Genomic DNA, 21,695 nt, shown 5'->3' on the forward strand with positions numbered 1-21,695 from the left:
ATGCCTGTCATTGCAGTCTACACTATGTCTGAGATGAGAAGCTATTCTGTGGCATGTGATCCAATTGTCGTTTATGTTAGTGCTAAACTGGACCTACAAAACCAAGCCAAACAGTTTGTTCAAAGCTTTAAGTAAAGACAACAACTGCATGCAACTGCTCTAAACATAAAGGACAATGCTGCTTCTTTGCTCTACCCAATTTGGCAGAGAATAAGAAATATAAAGTTACACATTGGGCACTACATTAGCCTATTTAAACATGCATATTGTATGCAGTGTTAGATCTTTTCTCTCTGTTGCGGTCACTTCCCTTGCTGAAATGCAGGGCAGGGAAAGCCAAAAGAGAGGGAACATTGGGAATACCTGAGTAGGGTAACGGAGAGAGCTGAAAGACCAGGTCAGAGGGGATTGAGATTAATGGCTGGGCAGCTGAGAAAAAGAGTGGTAGTATGAGAAACATGGCAAATATGACAAAACCACCAACAACACTGAATTTGTCTCCATGAGATAGAGGTTATCCTATTACCTGCTCGCTTTTACTATTCACCTTCTCCAGAGTGAGTGATAAGGTCATCTCCATCCTGTGAAGATAATCTCAGCAGCCTTAGCATATTCCCATGGATATATGTAACTCATTGCAACAGGAGATGGCCAGGGTTTTTTTTTTTATGTTTTGTTGCAGTTCTCTTTCCTTTTCTTCAAGCAGTCAGTCCTTCAGGCTGCTTCTCAGAATCTCAGACCATCAATCTGGCTGAGGCTATTTGCGGAGAACCAGCAAGATACATTTTACATCAAAAATTTTCATATATGAGTTCTGTTCGTTGTTTCCGTTTTCCATGAATGAACTCTGGATTTATTAAAATCCTCACTGATTTTCTGGGAAGATTTAGAGAGACTTCTAAAGGAATCAGTTTAAACTCTATAGCTTTAAATAATATTCCTGTCATTCCACCACTAAATAACATAAATAATTTTCCAATAAACTGCATTAGTATAATTAGCATCTAAGTAAGTCATTCCTGAGACAAGTAATCACATCCAAGAGACATCTGTAGAGATACTGGAATAGTGTTTTAATACATTATTCAATAGACTTTCAACAAAGGAAGACTTATAGTAGGTGCCCCAGCTTGATCTCTCTGAAGTCGATTTCAGATATTGTTCATCTGATAGGCATTCCTTTGGCTGGTATTTAGTGTGAGCTTAGTTCAGGACATTTTTTTTTTTAAATGAATGTTATGTGTGAGTAACCCCTTTGATAGACCTACATGAATAATGTTGCCTGGGGTTCTGTCTGGTAGCTAATAAGCTGGGAGAGAAAAGAGGACAAGAGAGAGCTTATCCACAATACCTTTATTCAGGTGGAGGTTTTTTGGTTTTGGTTGGGATTTTTTTTTGGTGGCAATACCTATCATATTTCTGAGAACTACTGTATCCATAGCACAAGACCTTTTGTTTAGCTTCTTTTTAAAATGCAGATGCATACATACTGGCTTTTATATTGTTCCTTTATGACAGACAGAGATTGATGAGCCGCTGAATTATTTTCCACAGGAGCTGTGTGGAATGTCACTTGGCTTCCGATGACAAGTCGCCAGGAGAATGCAGTGAAAAATGCAAATTGGTTGATGCAACTGTCAGCACTGCAGAGGGTTTGTACACTCAATCTTCCTTTTCTGCGTGTGCGTGATTAGTAATAGTTTCCACTTTCAGTAATTTTATATTTGAAAGTAGCCTTGTTTTTCTGCCATGGAATTCTATTAGGGATCATAAGGCAATTGCTGTCTGTCTATGGTTCTTCTGTAGTAAGTAGGAAATGCAGATCAGGGCTGGTATTGCCCCTCCAGGTTAACTAACTCATTGGATCATGACTACTTCATAAGCAGTTGATATAAGAAAGGACAGAATTTAATAAATACCAGTCCCTGCAAATCAGAGGCTGATGAAAGCCCCTGAGATTAGGTCACACCTGCACCATGAGTTCCAGTGTGGCTTCTTTTACCACACAAACGCAAAACCTGACTCCAGTCCTTATGCAGACTCTTGATTACAGTCTGCAGCTAGACACAGCCCTTTAACCTGTGGCAAAGACGTTCTGCTTCTTGTCAGGTTTTAGTGAGACATTCCCCATATCCTAAAGGCTAAGCACATCTTTCAGTTGCTCATTGTAATTCAAAACTGCCCTCCACTAATGGGAATTTCTGGAATAGGAATTAAACTTGAATAAAATAGTACTCTCAGAAAAAAAATGCAACCTTAAATTAAATACTACATCAGAGTCTTTTTCTTTCCTGTAGAGGAAGGTGCTTGCCTGTACAGCAGGCAGTCTGTGTTTATTCTTATAGCAAATCTAACCCCAATCCTATGGCAAAATGCAGTTGTTAGGTGAGGCAGGACATAGGTGCATTATATCCACACCACAGATGTAAACATAAGCATTAAATCCTACAAATCTAAAAGTCAGGATGACAACGCAGAATGCTGTAAGCACATCTAAGGATTGTGCCTGCAAACTGTTGGAAGCCCATCCAGAGCTGCACGCATGCATAAATTTCACTGATACACATCTTTCCAACAAAGCTACGCCTTTTGTTTTTGATGACATTACTCCATAATATAGAGCTGAAAAGTTGCAAATGTTGCCCTTGTAAGGAAAGCTAATTCTAATTATGTATTTTTATTAATATTATTATTATTGTTTGCCTTTGTAGATATCTGTATTTGTTTATAAATATAAAAATGTCTTTATAAGCTTCAAAAACACATGAGAACCTCTGTAGTCAGTAAAGTTTTCATGTTGCTATTGCCAGATATCTGTAGCTAGGAATATATAAGACATTGTACTTTCAAATATAATGAATACCAATCAAGAGCAGAAGCAGTCACTTATATGGCTCTGTTCCCATACACGGAGGTCACAGGAATATGAGCATGACAACATCGCCTCCTGTTCCTGCTTATTTTTTTTTTTTCCTGTCCTGTGCTTCCCTGATTGGGACTGTTAGCTAATCCTTTATATTTAAAATGTATTTACAGCAGTTACAGCAACTGCTGTAGTGAAGGCTGGATAACTGTTCCCATTCTAACCACTCAAAAAAAAAAAAAGGATGCTATTGCGAACTGTGTTTAATCTTAAATGCTTGTGTAATAGCTCAAAGGATTAGTTTTGGCATGGAGGCAGCCTCATTAAGAAGTCCTGAGGGCAAAAAGAAAACTTGAAAATAATAATAATAAAAAAAAACTAAAATCAAAACTGTATTACTCAAAAAAACATTTTTTTGAAAGTGGTATAACTAGACCACCACACAAAATTTAAGACAGATTATTGAGCAATTTCATACGGTAGCATACTGCTTCTTTCTGGTTTATATTTCAGTTTCTTTAATGCTTCAAGGCTTTTTGAAAACTAGAAATAGCTCTTGGTTAAATGAAATATTAGCACTTAGGGTTACTTTCTCTTTTGCGTGCATACATTGCAACACAATGACTGGAACTGTGGAGCAAAAAAAAAGCGTAGGCTTTACACTTTCCTGTCTCCTGGGAATGCCTGCTGTAGCCTCTGAGCTGTGCTTTTCGCATCCTCTGCTGCGGTTCTGTGGGTGCTGGGGGTTCCTCTCCCTGCTCCCCGCAGCGGGGTCACCGGCGTGGCCGCGGCACGGGCAGCCTTTCTGATGGGGGTCCAGCAGGGCACGGGCTGGCACAGAAGCTCTGGAGGTGTTTGTGGCTTCGCGTTCACTGGGCTTATCTCCACCGCAGGCACTGCTTTTGAATATTTATTTTAATCTATTTTTAATATTTGAATATTAAAGCAGGCTAATCCCCCCTTTGCCAGACGGGTGTAAGAAGAGCCCTTGTTGCTCTACTCGCTACCCAGGAGGAACCGCAATTTCTAAAGAGCAGCTCCTGTCACCACCCTGGCCGCAGGGCACCAGGCTACTGCCACAAGCCCAACAGGGATAGCTACACTCTCCTTGGGGAAACAGAGGTTTTCCTACCCCATACTGCTGACACCACACAAATTCCCAGTGCAGCAACAAAGTGGATGCTGGAGCCTGAATAAACCTCCATATCAGCGCTGCCCTGTTGTCCTGACTCAAAGTGAGACGAAACTGTTAAAAAAAAAAAAAGAAGTATTTTGTTGAACAAAAGACAAACAAGAAAGGGCATAACAACATTTAAATTTACAGTCAATTTTTTGATTGACTCTTTCCTCTCAGTATCTCTTAGGAAACTGTCTTTCGCGCTTTGAGGCTCCAGCTTGCCACTGTCACCCAATTCTTCTTTCAGTATGACTGCAGTGATTTCAAATGCCACTGAAATTAATGGAATTAGGCTGCAGGCAGAAGTGGGAAAAGTATGATGATTCACTGCAGAACACAGAAAATTACACAGGTGTAAATTACAGTTTACCTACCTAGGCAAATTTTTGTGCTGATGAACTGAAAATAATCTATGCAATAGTCTCTCTTAGTGATCCCTTATCCTAAAAATAATGTCAAAGAAATAAAAATACTAAGCGTAAGCTGGGTTCTGAATAGCTTGAACCGGCATCTTTGCTTTCATTTCTACATGCTTGCACATAATCAGATTTCTGCTCCCCTGGGTCTCAAATTATGACATTAAATTAATAAGTACAATTTAAAAATAATATATTTGCAGTTACTGCCTTCTGGATGATATTTGGAATACTCCTGCAAGTTTTTCTCTGCCTTCAGGATAGCTAACAACTTCCCTTTTCCTTCTTTTTTTTTTTTTTAAAAAAAAAGCAAGCTAATATTCTTTGGATCTGCTTGCTTAAAAGAGTTGAGAAACAACAAATATTGCAAAACTTGTGACAGTGTTACTGGAATTGTGACCTGGCAATGAGTGCCATGAATTCAGTACACTCAGTCTGCAGTTTGTGGCTCTTCTAACATACCCAAATCTTGTTAAATCAGCAAGTCTTGTCTGCCTGTCACCTTGATAGATAGCACATTGCTCTGCCACCAAGGACAGGCAACAGGTTAAATACAAGATTATCACAAATCAAGAGCATGTTTCCATTAAAATCCAACCAGATGTGACTCTTCTTTTAAAACATGCAGAGAAAAGGACTGTAGGATAGTCAACTGTTTATATTTTCATATTTTCTATGGTGTTTAATAGTGTTTTCTATGAGGCCAAACCTTATGATAATAAGCAATACGAAAAAAAAAATTTAAAAAAGTGAGCACTTATTTCTTTATGTACCATAGGTTTCTTTAAAATCCATATTCATGTCTGATTCCTACTTTATATTTCATTACTCTTCATATTAATGTTTGAGGACTTCAGATTTTTAGCACAGTTGCTTAGGAAATTTCAGTAAGAGTTTTGAATGAGTAAGAAATAATGGAGAGTGACACTTATTTTTAAAGAAATGCTTGAGAAGCTTATTGTTTTTTCTTACTTCTAAAAAAAACCCTAAAAATGTATTGAAAATCATACCTAGATTTCCAAGGCTATTAAATCATGGGTTATACGGAAACATAATAAGCATTCAGACCCAGAGGTATTATTGCACAGAGTTATAAGGTCAGATATTTTTGCTCTGTAAAAATATTATATAATGGTTATGCTCCAAATTACAGCATTTCTGGCTCTGGACCTGCAGTCTCAATTTTCGATCATCTCATTTGCTTTATATCATCCCTCACAGACAGCTTCCTCCTGTCCTCCTGTTCCCTTTGAATTAACTTTTCTCAGCAGAAAAGATTTCCCAGTTAGGAATCATCTGGAAAAAAAAATGGATTAAGTTTTTGTGCAGATCTACATTAAATGGAGAAACAAATAAATGGGGCAGATTTTTATCTCAGGTCAGTTTTTATCTCTTTCCCCTGGAACCACATCACAAAGATTCCAGTATCGCAGTTTTCTGTTATTAATCTGTATTTACTGTCGTGGCAGTACTGGACACACTAATCTTTGAGAGGGCTGTTGTGGAAGAAATAAATGGCAACCCTTTAAACAGTATCCATTGCTGTTTGATGTATGTATATCTACTTCTGAAACATAATCTAGACATGGTAGGTGTAGCTGTAAACCAAAGAGAACATAACTGCTTACTTTGTCTTATAATTGGGGACTATTACATTTCCTAGCCAGCTGGTGGTTAAGCATCTTGGAAGCACTTCCAATTCATTGAAATTCACAGTACACTAGATTACAAACGTGCACTAGATGGTCAGTGCAGACTGACAATACCTGCACCAGATCTTTGGAAATGTAAGTAAAAAATCAGAAACAAAACAAAGCTTGGGTTGGAAGAAAAGTTGTTAAATTTAGTAGAAATTCTGAGGGTATTTCTGCTATCATCTTTCACTCTTTACCATCCACAGATGAGGCTGTGACAAACATACCAGCAGTCTCTCTTGTTATTACATGTTAAATTTCATTTGATCTGATGAATGACTTTTTCTCTTCCTCTGCAGATTATTCAGAGGATAAATCCATTCCCTGCTCTTTGCAGGGGGAAAGTGAATGTGTAATCACGTTTCTACTGGCTATGGATAAACAGGGAAGGACAGTCATTCATAGCATAGAACAGAAAGGTAAGCAGTGAATATTGTTTTTTTCTACATGAAATCTGATTTAGAAACACAGGCAGGGTGAGCTATCTAGAAGCTGAGCTCTTTTAAGCAGCACTGTACCTCCTTGTGTTTGCACCTCTCCTCTGCCCAGCCAAAAGAGCACCTCCTCAAGTACTTATTTAATGCAGTAGTAAAATAAATACTTGGCCTTTCATGAAAGAAGGGCAGAATGATCCTTGGGCTGCAAAAGTAAGTTGATTTTTTCTAAAGCTCTGTGCAATTCGAAGATGATGATACCAAATGTCATTTGCATTATATGGGAAAACTTTGATTCACTTTGAAATGACATCTATTTCATAGATGGACAAATATCCAAAAGACTATTTGGGTATATCTGATGAAATTCTAAAATATATTTATAATTACGTTTAATGCAGCAGTATCATTAAGTTTTGAATATTTTGCATAATTAACAGATATTCAACAGATCTCTTTATATCCTTTCATTTAACATTACTTCTTTATTTACTGTTGTTTTCCTACTGTTTTTTCCTTAATACTCCTAATCATGTAGGAGAGGAGAGAACACAGGCACCACTTTTCAGCTGCCAAACAGTTTATTTTCCAGGCAATAGAAATGCATTTTTTGATTTTGGACACACTCAGTGTCTCAGTGCTAAATGTTAGTTATGTTTCAGGGATTTTTAACCTCGTTCTGTGTGCACAAATGGCATTTATTTTGTTAACCGTTTGTGTAGCCTTTCTCTAGCATACATGTGAGAATGAAAGTGATTTCACTGCACAAAAAAGCACCTTCTACCATAAGAACAGTAGTCTGGTTTTGTATAGGTTACTATTACAGCAAAGGTGGTTGTAACAAAGCTAGTACTAAAGAAGCGCATCCCTTTGTAAACCACACCCCTAAGACTCAAGAATTTAAGGGTAAGATTTTCTCTTTATTAAATACATTTACTATGCATTTTAAGTAGATCCAGAAAAAAAAAAAGTGAAAGAAATATCTTAGGGAAGGCACAGTTCATTAAATGCTGTGTAGCGGCCCTCCCACAGCTCTACAATAACCAGCTTCGCTGTCATCTGCTGTTGTGCTCCTGGGCCTTGAAACTATCATGCTGTGGCGGCTGTGATGCACGTGAACTGAGATGAGAGCTCCAGAAATGCTCTAGAAATTGATTTCATTTATGCAACTGAATTCAGTATGGCACCAGTAGCCAGAGTGTTAACACACTGCTCAAACCAGACTCCTCAGAATTAGTTAAATGATGACATCAAGTGAAAAAGTAATGTGAAATACAATCATGTAAGCCAAATAAGACTGAATGAATTTTGAAATGTCCTTAAACCATGGTTCAGCAGAAAATTTTGTAAAATAGTAGTGTTCACCAACTTTCATGAGCAATACTTTTTAATATTAAAATAATCAAACTTTGTGTTTTGGCAAAGCAAAAACTTCAGTTTTAATTTTGAGTCTCTGATATACTGTATGATAAAATCTATTGCAGAACATGAAATGTGAAATTCCTTCAAATTGTTCAGTACAATGTTTTCAGCAAGTCTAACAGGTTTTTTTCTTGTTGTTTTCATGAGTGAAATGCAGTTTCCTCTATTTTCTCAATATCATTGGTGACTTTACCCTGATAAAGATCTCACTAGAACCTTTTCTTCTGCAACACACGGAATATCAGTTAATTGAAGTAGAGCTTCGGCTGTAACATTGTAAAATTCATAACCTTGTCAACTCAGCCCTGTTGTTTAGAATTATATTGATACAGATCTGAAAATAATTTTCTAACTTTTCTCTTCAGAATCTGGGTCTGTATCCAGCAGCTGCTAATCGACACAGTAAAAAAGCAGTGGAAGAAGTTAGCAATTAATTTTTTTAACATTTTAATGCAATATTTTTCAGCCAGTTTCACAAACTCTTTAGCAAGCTAGCAGGAGGAAAATAACATGGCCTTGAAGGAAAAGGCATGCATATCTTGCTGCGCACAAGCAGCCCAGCATGCCTCTTGGCTGTTTTTAATTGCCTAAAATTTGTTGATTGGATATCCACAATCATAATTGGTTTTGTTTCCACAGATTGCCCACAGCTTCCAAACATCCCAATGATAATGGTGGGTGTCACCCTTGCTATCCTTCTCATTGGCATTGTTTTACTTTGTATATGGAAATTACTGGTGTCAGTTCAAGACCGAAAAGAGGTGGCCAAGTTTGAAGCAGAAAAATCGAAAGTTAAATGGCAAACGGTATGTTAAATGCATTGATTTTATATGAGGTTCTTTAATTTGGTTGCATGATACAAAACTGCCTTTAAAATTCTGTTTCATGGTTTTGTTCTTTTAAATTGATAGATTTTACTGGTAGGTTTGCACTATGTTTAGTATTCTATAAAGCAAAATTATGATATTTTGTAGGGATGAAAACCAGCTAGAGTTCAATCTCCTGGTTTCATTTCTTCCGCATGTAAAAGTATGTAGATAACATTTTTTTTATTAGTTGTTTTTTAATTAGTACCTCACCTTTGATTAATCTTAGCAAGGTTGTTCGCTGCCTATGTAATTATCAGAGGTGTACCCCTCTTCCTAGAAACAGAGCCTGTTTTATGAAAGAAAGATTATTGATAGCCTCTGTCATGATGAGAGCCCACTCACACAGAGGAGCAATGAATGAAAGCTGTCCAAAATGTAGGTAAAAGGACAGAGAAATTCAGGCCTTAACTTCTATCTATAGCTCACTGATGTCTAACGCAAGCTTATACCACATGTTCCCCTTTTTTCTTTACTTTCTGCCCTTGACTTTTTTGCTTTTCTGCAAAAGCTTTAAGACTTCTGGGGCCCTTTGAAAAAAAAGCATGTTGAGTAAGCATTTCTGGTGGGTGTCAGGAGGACAGGCGATACACTGCTGTTCATCCTGCTCCATTCTCATACAAGGCCCTGTGATTGCAACACTTCGGCAGGAACGGACACTGCTGGCCTTTCAGCTTTGAGATGGGAAAAATCAGTTACTTACAGGCAAGGCCACTTGAGAATGTTTTCTTAATCCTTTGTGAGAGCTACATATGGTGAGCGGGAAGGATACACTTGATAGAAGCATTTTAGTTTTCTTTTCTGTCGCAAGAGGAAATGATAGGAAGTGAAAGATGAGAAGCCAGGATTAAAAGCCCCTGTGGGACTTGCCCTTCTGCCAGTGCGTGGTGGTCTGTGTGGCTCAAGCAAGAGGACCATGACAAGTCACACCTCACTGCTGAGACACTATCTGTGCTTTCTGAATGGTCCAACCACAACATTTAATACACAAATTACATCGGATATAATTGATAAAGTACTGTCTGATGATGTGCATTACTTTAATCCGGGAGGCATATGCAAAGGGAAGCATGTTCCTGACCCTAGACTGATTTGTGCTGCCTCATATAGAACAGTCTGAATTCCAGTGGCTTGGAATAAGTGAGCTGCTGAAGGCTATTCTGAAATGATCAAAGGTATAAAATCACTTCTGCACAAAGAATGGACCGTCCTCACTAGAGAAAAGAAACAGCAGGAGGAGGGTGTGTTACTGGTCTATAAAATTATGACTGGGGAAACTGAAGAAGGGACTTTTCCCATACAAGCACAGTGAGAAGGATAGCAGGCTCCCAAGAAGCCAAAAGACATCATTACACAACACCTGCTTAGGGCATATGATTTATTATTTCCAAAGATATTCTGAATGATAAAAGTTTGCATGGATTCAAAATGTCTATAGACAAATCCATAGGAGGATGACATCCCCTCTGACCTAGGAGGTTTGTGAAAGGTGTGGCAGCCTGCATCGCCCGCTGTTGGGAACACATTGCTGGGCCAGGTAGAGGTCTGGCCCGAGTTCCTCACAAAATCAAGTACAAATCATCTTCTTCTGCACCCTGGGAAGCAGAGTGGCACCAGCTGGTGGATGTACGAGCTGCAGCATAACGCTGGGTCAGGAACCATGGACCAAAATGGTCCCTTTGCTGAAGCAGTACGCTCAAGGCGGTGGTGTGCAGCTACAGCTGCTTGCAGCTGAAGCAATGGCAAGATGAGTTAAATGTTGCATGACTCCCATTTCTTCTGTTTTTGTTTGGTTTTTTTAGGAAACAAATCCACTGTACAGAGGCTCAACAACCACTTTTAAAAATGTAACTTACAAGAACCAAGAAAAGCAAAAAGGGGCCATGGCTGCAGATTTCTATTAGCACCTCTGACACTACAAACTGAGTTTTACTGGAGGGAAATCTAAAAACACTTGTTTCTTCTCAGCTGATTATGTGATATTTGTTTGCACATTGCAGTAGTATAATTATTCTGTTAGAGAAAATATATGTTGTGTTGGGAAAACTATAGATAACATATTAGTGGTAAAGCTTAGTAGAAATATATTAAAAAACTTTAATATTAAAGCCTTCCATCTTAAAAAAAATAGCATCACAAATATTTTTAATTTTCTCATTAATACTGAGGATTAAAAATTATCATATGCAAGCCTATTTTTGTGAAATTAGGTATATACAATGAGCTGTATACTACTTTGTTCATACACACAATCCCACATATTTGTGTTTAGGAATGTATTTGTACCCGTCTATTTGGTGGGTTGGTTTAAATTTAAGAAGATAATTTTTTCATGAATGCTGCTTAAACTACTGTGGTTACAGGTTCCTCATACCACCTGTGTGACTGAATAGTTTTTCATCAGAAACTAGTAGTGTTATTGCCTATCATCTTCTGTGTATCTAAGGTATACAGAAACGTCTCCTCTCTAATTCTTCTTTCTTGTCCTGTTTCCCTCTTTCCTTGTCCTTGTTGCTGTTCGGTGGTCTTTAAGAACCCAGTCCCTGAGGTTATCTCAGGGAAAGCTAAATCAAGGCCTTAGTCACTTGCAGAGTTGTTTCCTGTTCCAGGCATAGACTGCTTTTTTTTTTTTTTTCCTCTTTCCTTTAAATTCTAGTAGAGAGGATGTAGAGCAAAAGAGAAATATTTGTAAATTAGAGACCCTGGTAAAGAAACTTTAAACCAGAGGATTACCAGAACTCCATTTCACCATTTACATCCTGTATAGGCACTCAAATTAAACCTCACATGCTGGACCATTACATGAACTGTTGCAGGAGCCCTTTACCTGCAGGAAAAGTGCACACACAAAGACTCAGTATCACACACAAAGACAGTACTCTCTTATTGATATATCCAAAATCGTGAGGTTCTTTCAATGCCCAGCAGCCAAACCTTTTATTAATGTGTGAAATAATTTATTCAGCTCTTTTGGGCCATTTTTTTTTCAAGCAACAAATAGATCTATGGATTCCACTTCATATTAATTTCCACGATGTTAATGAGAATTTTTAAATCTCAGTTTTAGCTAGTTACTAATGACTTGCCATAAATTCTTAAATTGTAATGCTGTTATCATGCATAGCACTAGGGGGAAAAAAAAGCCTCAATAAAATCAGCTGACATGCTGGCATAAAAAATTACAACACTGGACTACCTTAAGCTAACAATAATGAACTTTACTTTTTGATGTCACTTTTCCTCTGCATTTTTTAGTACTCTGGAAGAGATGGTCAAAATGCACGTATGAATGTACTTACAAAAGAAGATTTAGAAATCAAAGGTACATTGACAAAGTCACAGACAAAAAAATATGTACATTCCCTATGGTAAATCATGTATTTGATCTAAAAAGCTTGATGTCCATTTTGTAATAAATATTTACAAAGTCTGTGCAACTTCAGTCTCTGTATCCTCTATAATTCCTGGATGTGAGACTGAGTTATGAGCTAGCTCTGACCCATGCCTGTTTTAGGGCCTGATCCAAAGCCTACTGGAGTCAATGGCTACAGATGAGGATCTAGTTTCAGTGAAACTATTAGTTTTGATTTACAAAGATTGTTTTGTTTAAACAAACTGGTTAATACTATCTAATAGTGGATTAGAACCCATAGTATATACTTCTGTGCAAAGAGAAATAAACAGTATCAGATGCCTTTGGAAAGAAGGTGATGCTATAAACACATATTAAATACAAAATTATTGCAGTGTGAAGGAGATTATGGCTGTCATTAAACTGTAACAGATTAATTACAGGTTCACATCCATACTCTTCAGTATTTCTGCATATCTCATAGTGGAAACCGTGCACAGGCAAAGGCTTGCATTTGCAGCCCTTCCAACCACTATACTTCCACAGATGTCAGTGCAAGTTACACATGGGACCAAACCCTGTTTCCCTGGCTCATGGATAAACTCACGGGAGGCAAAGCTGGCCCCTGGATTCTGCCTCAGATTCCACTTGGGTAAGAATTGCCTAAGGAACTAGGGAAACCTGGATTTAGCCCATGTAAATTATCTGTTACTCTTTTGTTTTTCATGTAGAAGTCACCAAATGACAAACTTTCTCTGAAATAAATGAAAATATTTTTTATTACTCTTAAAGTAATAAAAATCTATACTGCTTCATAAATACCTTTTAAGTTCTGAGGAGGCTGATTCTGCTGCTCAATATTAGGGTTGAAAGCCCTTCTTCTGTAGGTCACCCATTTCAATTTTGAAATACATTTCAGTATTCAAACATTATTAACAAAGTGGTGTTTGCATTTCATACCAAACACTCGCTGGTCTCATTCCCTGTTGCTACAGGATATTTCATTTCATAAAGCTACTCATTCTCTTCCCATCACTTGCATCTTCCGATCATCAGCAAACACCCAATTTGGTATGTAGACAATGTTTACAGCCCAATTGCTCCTCCTCGCAATCTCTCTCCAAATGATCAAAGATGTACAGAAATCAGGCAGGATGTTTTGCAGTTTCCCTGCTGTGACTGACCATAGTATAAATGTTCTGTGCACCTTCAAAATGGTCAGGATGGAAATCACTCAAACAATTAAGAGTTCATCAGAAGAGAGAAAATAGAACGGCTTGGTGAGGAAGGTCTCATCCATATGAGCCATCCTTTTAACAGCATTAATTTAGATCACAAATTACGACTAAACCCCCAGATTTCAAGAATTTTCCAGATCTTACTTGGCATTCACCCTAGAAACAAGAGTGGTGTTCATCTTTTTTTATTAACTATATTATTTTTATCTTCATTTGTATCAAAGTTCATATTTTTCTCTTTTTATCTCCACCAAATTCTGTGAGTGGGTTTGTGTGTGGTGAGTGGGATGAAAAAGTCTTTCTGCTGTTTTCATTAATATTGTTTTGACCTGAGGCTGGACCTTGAGAGTGGCCAAAACATTTTTTAATAGTAATACTTCTGTTCACTGAAGAGTTAAACTGAATAAAAGAATAATCATTAGCGGTTTTATGTTACTTGTGTATCCTTTACACCCTGTAGAATGGTAATTTCAGTAATGTATGTTAAATGGGTAATTTTTCATTTGATTTATAAAAGTTGCATGTTAATCTGTATTGTATATGTCCAGATTGCATTCAACTTCATTTTGTAACATAACTAGTGGGTAATGAGTCTGGGATACAAGACTCGGATGTCAAGTGCAATACTCTCCATACCTTGTCTGCCTTTTTACAGAAGTTCAAGTTTGTTTTTCAGTGGGCATAAGGGAGTTGTTGCCCCACAAAACTTATCACACACCATCTAAAAGTAAAAAAAAAAGAGATAATTTTTATCTTAGTCTATTTGAAAGAAACAGGTAAATGCCTCAACTCGTTTCTGTAAAAAAGGAGTTATTTAACCTTGAATAAAGATTGTAAAATTTGAATGCATTTTTTAATATACTTTTATTGTTCTTTATTCATTTTCCATTTTGGCATGTGTCTTTATCATTGTTTTCACATGATTTGATGAATATTAGCAAATTTATCACTCTGTGGCAAACCCTAGAGCTTATTTTATAACTCCTCTCCCCCCTTTTTTAAGACAGCACATGAGATTTAACGTCTGGATTTTCTTCTATTTGTTATCCTTTTACTTTTCAAGGGAAATGAGTTAATGGATGAATGCTGTAAGGAACCTGTTTCTGGAACTTTGACTGATTACATGTGGCATTCTTTTATACAGCCATCCTTAAATTGCACAACTTGCTTAAAGCTAAAGATCCATTCCATAAGTGTAACAGCAATAATATCTTTTTGGAACTACATGGCAAAGTGCAAATTTCTCTTTAATCTCTAATCCTTCTTTCCCTCTAATGAAAAGTCACGTATTTTGACATCTGCTGATTTCCTGCTCTGAGAAAGAGAACATTCCTCTGCACCCTTGACAGAATTGTATTTAAAGTCTATTGTATTCTCCAGGCACACAGTAAGATCATGTTCTCTTGCATTTCACAGTGGATTTTGAAAACTGAAACTAATAAAATTGCATAACCTATACCCATGGCATGTAATTTAGAACGTATTCTACCCCCAAAAGTCTGTACTTTTTTAGTTTTGTTTGTTTTTAGGAATGGTTCATGCTTAGAAACTTTTCTTCTGTGTTTTCACTGATGTACATATCGGCTAATATTGACAGGTAGGAATGAAAGCACAATAACGACAGGTAGTGTAGATAAATACAAAGGCTTTGGCTTTTCAAAGATCTTGGCAGATGAGTACTTTGTTTCTTGAAGCTGGCTCAGTCTCTCTCTTCTACTGGTCATCATGCAAAAGCAGAGAGAACCAAAAACTAGTTTTCATTGCGACCTCTCCCTTCCTCATGCTATTTACACTACAGTTTATATTTATTTTTAATGAAATTGGACAATTTAAAACAGTTTCAAGACATTTCTGTATTCAGATAGGTGAAGTTCTCAAGGCGTGATGTATTTTTTTAAAAAAGCCATTTTTCCACAGGGTAACTTTTCTCAACGCTGTTTTTTCATTACTGTTTCCATATTTAGAATAGGTAGGAGTGTAAATAAAACCAAGGTCTTTATGTATGAAGAAACAGGAAATTTCTATTTAGTGTTCAGCAGTTGGATGTTACCTGTGTTTGGAAGTGTTTACCACCAACTTCGGGCTTCAAAGGCAAATTGTATCTCCTGTTGATCTTCTTAGGTGAGAGGTTAAAACTTGCTTTCTCTAAAACTCTCAACTGACTTAAACACCAGACCTATAATTATAGTATAATTACCATGTAGCAAACTCTCAGTTGCTTCTATTTTAGGTTATGGTAGATTTGAAAAAGGACAGTTTAAAAAAAAAAAAAAGGAAAACAAAAAACCCTCACCCCAAACCAAACAGGAAAAAACAAAACAAACAAACAAGAAAACAACAACAACAAAAAATCCCCAATAGTCTCAAAGGTGATGGGGACATTAAGCCTGAAAATATATCAAAACAGGAAATGAACAGTTCAGGCTAAGAGTCCTAGAAATCCTCAAAGTCAATGAATTGTTACAAAAACTTTTGACACACTTCCCCCCCCACCAATGTCTTCAGGGAGAGAAAGTCCTCAGTGGTCATGTGTCATGAGCCAACACACAAGGTGACAACCAAATCAACCACGGTTAAGCAAGAGAATTTGACTTTTCACACATACAGTGCTCTGTACCTCTCATGTTCATCCTAGAGTACTTGCCGCTACTGCTCCAAGCTGTCTGGGACAGCAGCTGCAAGAAACCAGTTCAACATCTCCCTCCTGCAGACTACAGGTTTTGGATTCCCCTTGTGAAGCTCTCTGTATATGGCAGATACGGAGCTTTTTCAGGGAGAGAGAGGCTTCTCACTGAACATAGTACTTACTGTGGGTGATTAGTCAGCATCCCAAAAGAGCTTGTGGAAAGACTTTCCCTTCAGGTTTGTCCACCAGTGGCACTCAGGAAACTCATTCCAAAATACATCTAGGACTTTATTGTGGGCTGGATAATCCATGTGAAAACTGCGTAGACAACGTTCACTTTGAATTGGACTGGTCTTAATCTAGTTAATCTTTATTCCAAAGTAAGGACAAGAGTGTCTGAACACGTTTAATTCAGTTTATGTGATTTGCTGTACAGTCACCGATTTAATTAATTTAGATTAAATTTTGAGTTCTTCCATGTTGAGATTCTAAAGAGATAAAGGAGGAGAAAGATGAATAGCTGGGAATTTTCCTGCCTTTCTCCATATCAAAGGCCAAGATACCTGGCCTGACTGGTTTAATAGCATCAGTGATAAGTCCCACTGGTTAGAGAGTTGTTAGAGCCTTTCAGTGACTCATTGGCAGAGCATCTACTCTATTGCAATTAAAGCATTTAAGTTTTTTGACTGCACATTTGCATGTGATTATAAACTCAGCCTCATGATAGTAAACAGAATTTCCCTGCAGAGAAATGATGCTATTCTCACAAACGTGTCTAGTTCTTGCACAGGAAATCTACCAGCAAATGTTATTCTCCTCCTATCTGAAATGAGCAGCTACTAGAGATCATTGGGTTTTATCAATCTAATTTAATTTCTCATGCTTGTTAACAAATTTTCAATTTGGGCACGGAAGGATGCAAAGGAAAAATATTTTTGCTTTTTTCTATTGTCTTATCAGCATAAAATTCAGAGAAGAGAGCAGAAATTTTAACAAGTGGTTCCCTGGTGCCTACCCATATGTGTGTGTGTGTGGATATAATATAAAGTATAATTATATAAGTAATGAAGACAGCTTCTACCACTGTGTGAAGCCAGTGGAAGCTCTGACTTACAGACTTTCTTAAATCCTGGTTCTTAAATCCTCAAATATGGAACTGACTGTATATCTGATTTGCCACAAGATGAAATATTGAAGATAACAAAAATATAATTGGATATGCATTTTTATTGAATACAAGGTAAGGTATCTAATGCAAAAATTATTCCACCTGAGAAGAAATTGGTTAAAGGAAAGAGGCAAAGTAAATTTGCTTTGGGTTTCTCTGTGTGCATATTCTCTAATGAGCACAGTAAATGTTTCCATTAGCTGTAGGATTTATGACTCTAAATGTGTACTCACGGCTGAAAAAAAAAGTTCAGCTCTTTTGAGAAGGAGTGTACAAGGTGCAAAGGCACGCCCGCTCCCAACCTGTGAAGTCATGTCAGCACCAGGTACACTTGATGCCCTAGGCTTTCTATATCCTTGTTCTCAGTGTTACACCCAGTCAATTTTTTTTTCCAACTAGATGGATGGTACCTTGTTAGAGGTTGTCTGTTCTCCCTAAGTTGTTGTTCTTAGTCTCTTAGTAAATGACAAAACTTAAGGCTACTCCCAGCCCTCACTTCTGCCCACTCCAGTTTATACCAAAGCCAGGCCCAGCTCACAGACACGCCACTGTTTCAGACACTGCTAAATCAGCAGGATGCACAGAGACGCAATGGGCCTAGCAAGAGTAGTTTTGGTAGTGGCCACTGGACACCAGCAACCACAGGCTTGGACTCCTGCTGCCAGTGCTGGCTGGTGGGGCAGCATGGGCATGCAGACGTGGAGGGGCACACTGACTGGAGGACTTGTGCTTGAAAGCATCAGTTTTCCTGGAGCTGATAAAAAGCGTCCTCGATGTTTCACTGACAGAATCAATGACCACTCCCATTTTTTATAGTGGAACCTGCTTACTCCCTATTACAAACCTGTTTGCATAAGATTAAAAAACACAGAGAAAACTATCAGTCTCTCAGGTGCATTTAAACCATGAAACAAAACTTGTGAAAGTTTTATGGGATTTATATTTATTCTAAAATGTCTGCTAAGCAATTAAATTATGGCTTTATTGGTTTGTTTAAAAAGTAAAACATTTGTTGATCACAATATGTGTAATTTCTGGTATTGAATACAATGAGTCATGGGTTTGTTTAGTAAACAAGTCGAGAGTCTAATTTTAATAGCTTTTCTTGGGAACATACCAACTACACTTTTGCAGCAAATCTTTGCAAAAATTGTCTTATTCTCCTATTGATTTTACTATAATAGTACTAACAATGGAAAGGCTCCCTATATATACATTGATGGCAGCCATGTTGTAAGCATGCTTACTCTACGTTAGCAAAGTACTTGTGTCTCAGTTACCTTATGGATGTAGGTGGGCATATACACAGGCTTAAAGTCATTATAAGCACATAAATGCTTAAAACTTAAGCAACAAATTAGCTTCCTTGCCAGAATTGAAAATTGAAGTTAAACACTGAGATTTGTTATGTGACAAATTCATGAAATGCTTTAACCAGTGGATCAGCTGTACATTACGGCTCTGAGCCCTGTAAACCCGCACTAGTTAACTGGGATAGCAATACTTTGAAAAACATCTCTAGTCACAGGCTGTCTAGGCCATCGACTTCAGACGTGGGGCAGCTGGGAACAGAAGTACCTAAAAGCTGCATGAAGACTGCAGATAAAAATAGACTTCTGCTGAATATTTGGTCTTTGCATGGAATTCCCCTTTCTACGGTGCCAGTGTGATTTGGTTTTGCTCTACTGATCCAAAGTCCTGACCTAATATTGGCTTTTCTCAGAAGTTCAGTAAAAGGCAATCAAGGGACAATCCAAGATTGCTCCCTGCACAACGTGGTAGCGTCCCTCCCCTCAAGGACTTCAAGAGAGGATGTTCAGAGGGTAAAAGAGCCACAGCCACTTCCCTGGTTTCTTGGCGTTCCCTGCAGAGATGCTGACAGCACGTTTGGGATGCTGCAAATAACTCTTTTCACCCTCTATTTTACCCATGTCCTTCTGGCTGCACTGCTGAGAGGCATTTGGACTGCAGTGTGTATAATTTATAAGCGTATGTGTATTTTTGCTTTAGCTGCAGGTAGTTAAAATTATGCAAAATACAGAGTATTGGTGTGTATGTATTAGTGAAATGAGGATTCGCTTAAAAGCCTTGCATATGGGAAAAATAAAGGTAAGGCAGGCAAATTTTGTATGCAGTACTGTATTGGGTAAGCGTGGAAAGGGAACCCTTGTGAGAAAAGGACAAAAATGGCAAAAAAATGACTGTGTTACATGGAAGGATGAATTACATAGCAGGTATGGTTGTGTCAAGGATCTCAAAGGGAAAGGATACAGTGAAGACAGGCTTTGAGAAGCTAATGAGGACGGGCCAGAGGCAGCTCTGGCTCCATTAGCCAGTTTTGGTTTATTGCAAGTATTGCAGTATTGGATTTTTTTTCCCTTAATACTACATTGGATGGATTACACGAATGTCTGTCTGCTATTGAATTTGATACTACTGCCCATCAACAGCCAGTCTGACATACTAGATTTATCATAACAGTAAAATTTCTACCCAATATTAAAGCACCTATATTATAACGAACTATTCTAGATTTGTCTCAAGCGAGCATTTACTGGGAGAGGAGGGACAGAGGGCTTGGAAAGGTGAGGATTCACCAGGGGATGGCTCGTGTGGCACAGTAACAGCCACATAGGTAGCTACTCTCTCCACTTCATGCCCATGCAGGAGTAGCAGCTACCTAGCAGAGTTTTAGAAGAATAAGGCTGTATTAATGCTCTTGGAGGCACCCTTATAAGGGAGTTTTTCACTTTGGAAAAAGAAGTTTCTAGCCTAAAGCTATGAACAGCTAATAAAAAAACCCTTTTTACACATTTAGAAAAAACCACACATTTCGACTAGTGAACATTAAACTGCCAGTTTGCAACTAGGGATTTCAGATGATAATCTGAAACTGGCCAGCATAATCTGTCCTGTAGGGCTGTCTTTTCCGATGCGGGCTGATGGGGACCAAAACTGCAGAGCCTGGCAGCCGCAGCGATTGCCTGGGAGCACGGGAGGATGGAGTGGTGTAACAGGAACAGGCAGGTAGAGCTGCCAAAAGGAAAATGGGTGTTGCTGGGCATGGTTGGGACGTGTCAGAGGAGGTAGGGAAGGTGGAAGTAGTGCCTGTAGCCAGGTGTAACTGGAGTGGCAGAGCTGATAAATGAGAGTAGTTCTGTGTCTGGGGTAAAAAGAAAAACTTTTAAGTGAAAGGGAAGATGAATTCAAGCTTGGGAGTTGACCTGAGATGCCTGGGAACTGTCATTTTTCAGAGCTAAACAGGATCTAGGATGGTGCCTCTGAAAAAGATGGAACTGTTGCTTGCTAGGCACGGCCAATGCAAGCAATTTTGGTCCTGCTTTTTCTTCCTAGCTATTCTCTGCTTTGGTATTCCCATTCTGGGACCTGCCCTCAGACTTCAGATTATGAACAGAAATTACTGCGTGAGAAGATGCTGAGCACATGACACGCTAGATCTGTGTGTGTGTCTTGGAAAAGCAATGGGTTTGTGAGAAAATGGAATCAGCGTGAATTTGATGAGGGCCTGTATTTGTGGATGAGGGCCATGAATGCGCACTGGGTTCATATCTGTGTATAGGTCTCATACAGAAGGCTGAGTTAATGTCTAAGCAAAGACAGGGGAAGGTATTGAACATCCATGTAGAGTACCTAAATAGCAAAGGCAGATCAGCTCAGACAAGTGCATATATATATATATATATATATACACACACATATATATATATGGGTCCAAGTACACACAAAAAGAAAGAGAACAGATCATCGACAGAGAAATGAAGAGAAAAATACTTTAAAACAGTGGGTTCCAGATAGAAAATGAAATAAAGGAGCCAAATCACTACAGTTAATGCCTTGAAGGCAGGCATGTAAAAGCTTCAAATAAACAAATAATTAAAATAAAATAAAAAGTTATACAATTCAATGTGCAAGATAATATAAACTGTCACCAAGTTTACTTCAGAAAATGTGGCCAACCATGCTGGTTTTACAAGCCACTATGCCAGCAAAGTTGTCTTATTATTGTAATTAAGTAGGTATAGCTTAGCTATAAATACCCAGGCCAGTATAACTGCAGCTGCACTACAAAGGATTTACCAGTTTAGTAAGAACAGAACAGATTCAAGACAGTAAAAAACTGTTTAGTCAAAGAGGAAGATCTGAATACCAAAGAAAAAAAAAAGAAGCAGGAAAACTACTCAGAATTAATAAGTTGCTAATTTGCATTTAGTAAAATATTTACAAAAACATTGTTGATGTGTTAATTATTAGGAATCTGTAATCAGAACATGCTTACTTTGATCTTACGGAAATGAGCAGAAAAATCCACCTGAGGTGGGGCTCCTTACCACAGCCTAGAGCAGCCTCAGTTTTGCACACTGGCACCTTTATTTTAAAATGTAGTGCCACGAACACAGCGTGATCTCTCAGTGTGACCC

At 38.0% G+C, this 21,695-nt stretch overlaps 1 protein-coding gene across 1 annotated transcript in view; it reads left to right on the forward strand.

Moving 5' to 3' along the window:
* The window catches only part of ITGB6 (integrin subunit beta 6), a 39,877-nt gene extending 29,074 nt beyond the window's left edge, over positions 1–10,803 (forward strand). The window contains exons 14-17 of the mRNA XM_068407347.1: positions 1,555–1,652; positions 6,450–6,569; positions 8,646–8,812; positions 10,675–10,803. Coding sequence (XP_068263448.1) covers positions 1,555–1,652; positions 6,450–6,569; positions 8,646–8,812; positions 10,675–10,776 — 487 coding nt within the window. The 3' untranslated portion in view covers positions 10,777–10,803. The remainder of the gene's footprint in view (positions 1–1,554; positions 1,653–6,449; positions 6,570–8,645; positions 8,813–10,674) is intronic.
* Positions 10,804–21,695: the final 10,892 nt, after the last annotated feature.

Source organism: Nyctibius grandis, chromosome 9 (genome assembly GCF_013368605.1).
Source record: "Nyctibius grandis isolate bNycGra1 chromosome 9, bNycGra1.pri, whole genome shotgun sequence".
In the NCBI taxonomy this organism is placed as follows: Eukaryota; Metazoa; Chordata; class Aves; order Nyctibiiformes; family Nyctibiidae; genus Nyctibius; species Nyctibius grandis.